The sequence below is a fragment of the Theropithecus gelada genome, chromosome 8, assembly GCF_003255815.1.
Source record: "Theropithecus gelada isolate Dixy chromosome 8, Tgel_1.0, whole genome shotgun sequence".
Classification (NCBI taxonomy): domain Eukaryota; kingdom Metazoa; phylum Chordata; class Mammalia; order Primates; family Cercopithecidae; genus Theropithecus; species Theropithecus gelada.
This window is the reverse complement of record NC_037676.1, coordinates 23,185,279-23,189,423: the sequence shown is the minus strand read 5'-3', so window position 1 is coordinate 23,189,423 and position 4,145 is coordinate 23,185,279. Positions and strand designations below refer to the sequence as shown.

Below are 4,145 nucleotides of genomic sequence, written 5' to 3'. Positions count from 1 at the left end.
AAAAAAAAAAAAAAAAAGCCAGTGCAATCTTAAACTGAAATTGTAGAAAAGTATAAAACAAAAACAAAAAATACAAATCAAAAAATAAAATCAAAATCCCATTTTACTTGACTCTGTCTACTCTGCCCTCAGCCTTGGATAAAACCACTTACAAGACCAGAAATTAATTAATTAATGAAATTTAAAAGTGCTTAGAAGGAAAAACAAAGTAACACAGTGAATGGACTTAATACCATGATTGATTAGCTACAATTGAAAAATGTTAAGACTTTTAATCAACCATAGAAACTCAGGTATGGTTTGATAGCTACAATAAAACACTTAAATGAGTTGTCAGGTAAAATGAGAACTGTTCTTGGATTACTTGAAAAGACAAATGTAGATATTTATATTATAGGAATCCAAATTTGATTTGATTTCAGGGATATTATTTAGAGTTCAACCACTTTCAAAAGAGCCATTAAGGGCTAAAGGGTCACACCTAGAATGTAACAGAACTCAAAGACAAAAAAGGTGGTCAGACTAGATGACCCCTTTCAGTCTAGACCTGTTTTGATTAAGATACACTCCATTTTTTTCTTTATTACTGAAATGTTTCTCTTCCTACATTTTAGGCATCAATATTTGACTATGCTTCTTGGAAAGACAGAATTCTGGTCTTTTTAAACTCTGGGGATATTAAGAAAACCACATATATAGAGGGGAAGCACCAGGACAAGAATAATCTTGAATGTTCTCTCATGGTCGCTTGAAATCAAGTAACATATGATAATGCTGTATATACTGTCTTGCCACTTCTACATCTAAGTGAATACAAAAGGACAGATACCCAAGAAACTTAACACATAAGAAGTCCCAAATATGATGCTCAATTGGCTATTTAGTAGCATTTCACCCCATCTCCTTACTTGCAGACATCCTATTGATATGAGAAGCTACTGGTTAGAATAGGAGATGTTCTAAGGTAGTTAAAAGTTTTCTACTTACACCCATTCAAATATTTTTGGGTTTATTTATTAAGTATTTAAAAATACATGTATAAGGAGAGGGCAAAAGAGTTAATCTTGCCCACTCTGAAGTTTATGGCGATGTTTTACTACACTCCATTCCCCATGATTTTGGGTCATGCTAATGCATGAATATTCAAGTACAAGCCAGGCACAACTATGCCTCTGGAGATATACGCTATGGGCCATCCCAGATATAAAAAACAGGAATTACATTACTTTGGAGGTCTGATTCACTCTCATTAATCTGCCAAAGGACTGAATCTGACTTTCAACTACAGGTATCGGAAGCTTCAGGTTTTTGAGTTCAGACGGAAAGTCAACATCTGAATAATAATAGAAGATTAGCAGGCTGGGCTTGCAGACCTTAGGAGAAATACTGATATTATGGGTATATAAAGTAGGAAAAGTGGGCACTATTCTAATACAGTAGCTTTAAGGGCATCAGAAGAGATGCTAAAAGATGGCATCACTCCAAAGGACTTCTTCCACAATTTAGCGTTCTTTAGGATAACAGGACTGTACTAAATATTAGGTTGTATTACATTCAGTTCCATAATTACTTATCCTTTTCTTCTGGGCTACGTACTGTGCTAGGTATCTTGAATAACAAAAATGATAAAAATGGTCCCCTTTTTAAAGAAATTAAAGATTGAGTAGTCTAGACAAAGTCGCGCTTTTACTTAGGAATATTAAAGCTCTGACAGGTTTCACTTATCAGATTAGTTGTCTGTTCAATTGTAGAGTAGAGAAGATGGTATTGAAGGGCTGGTCACCAGGCAGGCAGATTTTGATGAGGGGAAATGTTCAGAGAGTGAGGTGCTTTCCCAAAAAGGCAGATTTTGGTAGAATATTGGAATGGTACAACATGGGAGGGTAAGAGGAGTTAGCACTGGATGTTGATAAGAAATGTAAATGGATTCTAAAAACACTTTGCTTACCTAATGGCATTTTTAAGTCTACCAAGGAATATGAATATATCAGATTTTTTCTTTTCTAGTATTAATATTAGAAAGACCATTAAATAGCCCACTTGAAAACTTCCTATTTATTTATTTACTGAGACAAGGTCTCACTCTGTCACTCAGGCTGCAGTGCAGTGACACAACCACAGCTCATGTTATCCTTAACCTCCTGGATTCAAGATATCCTCCAGCCTCAGCCTCCCAAGTAGCTAGGACCACAGGTGCATGCCCCCATGATCAGCTAATTTTTAAATTTTTTGTACAGATAGGGTCTTGCTATGGTGCCTGGGGCTGGCCTTGAACTTCTAGGCTAAACAATCCTTCTACTTTGGTCTCCTAAAATGTTGGGATTAAAGGTATAAGCCACTGTGCCTCACTTGGAAATTTTCTGTATAGGTACAAACAACATTTTGTCCCTATGTACTACCCAAAAGTCAACTGCTTAAACAGTTTTTTTTTTCTGTTAATTTTTTTGTTTTCTTTTGTAATAATCCACCAAAGGTATGCAAGAAAATAGAGCAATCACCAACCTGAGTAATACAACATGATCAAAATCCTTCCTTGTTTTAAGGATCCTTTCTTGCCAAGATGAAAAACGCAATAAGGTAGTTTCTATATTTGAATGTAGTTCTATTTTATCTTCATGTGTCCATATTTCAATGCCAACCAACGTCACATGGATGTTTAAGGTTTTATAAATCTGTTCAAAGAAGAAACCATTTTTCACAAAGTCAGGTTGCTGGAAAGATTCCGCAATATTACTATATTCCTTTATATTTTCCCAAAAACAATAATTTGAACTTGTGAGGTATATAAGCAAACAGTGCAAGCCTCATGTTACAAACTGATATATCAAAATGGGACAGAGTTCATTGCCCAAAATACCTGGTGAATTTTCTGGGCAACAGTGAAATTTAATCAGAAAGATCTGCCTCCTCAAACTATCATAAGTCTTACAGGCACTGTCTCAAGATGTGCTGGAAGAATTTATTAAAGTTCTGAGTTTAGAACTGGCCTAAAAGCATAAGTTCACTAACAGTGGCAGGTGGTGTGACTGCTCCTTATTCACCTTCATACTTTAAGCCAAGGGTTCATTCTGTGACAGGTTAGAAAGTTGGTATTGGTTTTCAAAAACTTACCTGCTGTGTTCGATCTCTATGTTTAATTTCTGTAACTACCTTTTTTTAATCTGAGAAATGTTACTAGGGATTGCTCTAAGCAGGCAGAAATAGTTGTAGCCTATAAACCTCACACTTATTTCTACCTGTTCTGTAAACACCTGGGTGATAGGTACTTTTATGCCAGGACAAAAGAAGTTGGAGTTTATGCAATTGTTATGGGAATTTTGAGAGAAAGGACTGTGTGTTGTATCAGTTTTATATTCCACAACAGTCAGTACAAGTAGGTTGAAAGACAGTGAATGATAAAGTATCAACACTGAATAAACGGAAATGGAATGATCATTCATACAATGTTACTAGGCAGTGTAACTAGTCAATAAGAAGGGTAATACTTATATCATTCCTGTAACAATAAACTTGTGTTAATATTCTACTTTTCTTAACCTACAAGATATGAATATACTCAATTCCATGTGTCAATAGAGGCCAAAAGGTCAGTTCATAGCCTTTTAAATTCTCCTGAAGTTAGACATCTAGTCAAACTCTGACCTCAAATCTACAAAGCCTGTGATATGCATCCTTATTCCTCTTGGCCCTGAATTTTTTGTTTGTTTGTTTTTGAGATAGGGTCTCACTCTGTCACCCAGTCTGGAGTGTAGTGGTGCAATCATAGCTCATTGCAAAGTTGAAATCCCGGGCTCAAAGGATCATCCCACCTCAGTTTCCTGAGTAGTTGGAACTACAGGCACACACCACTGCACCTGTCTATCTTTCTTTTTTTTCTTTCTTTCTTTCTTTCTTTCTTTCTTTCTTTCTTTCTTTCTTTCTTTCTTTCTTTCTTTCTTTCTTTCTTTCTTTCTCTCTTTCTCTTTTTCTTCCTTCCTTCCTTCCTTTCTTTTCCTTTCTTTCTTTCTGTCCTCTCTCTCTCTCCTTCCTTCCTTCCTTTCTTCCTTCCTTCCTTCCTTTCTTCCTTCCTTCCTTTCTTCCTTCCTTCCTTCTTCCTTTCCTTTCCTTTCCCTTCCTTTCTTTTTTTTTTTTTTTTTTTTTTTTGG

General features: G+C 35.7%; 1 protein-coding gene across 1 annotated transcript in view; it reads right to left on the bottom strand.

Annotated features, from left to right (window-relative positions):
* Window positions 1–4,145, bottom strand: part of ADAM7 (ADAM metallopeptidase domain 7) — a 69,874-nt gene that overhangs the window by 29,337 nt on the left and 36,392 nt on the right. Inside the window, exon 9 of the mRNA XM_025394317.1 lies at window positions 2,469–2,672. Coding sequence (XP_025250102.1) covers window positions 2,469–2,672 — 204 coding nt within the window. The remainder of the gene's footprint in view (window positions 1–2,468; window positions 2,673–4,145) is intronic.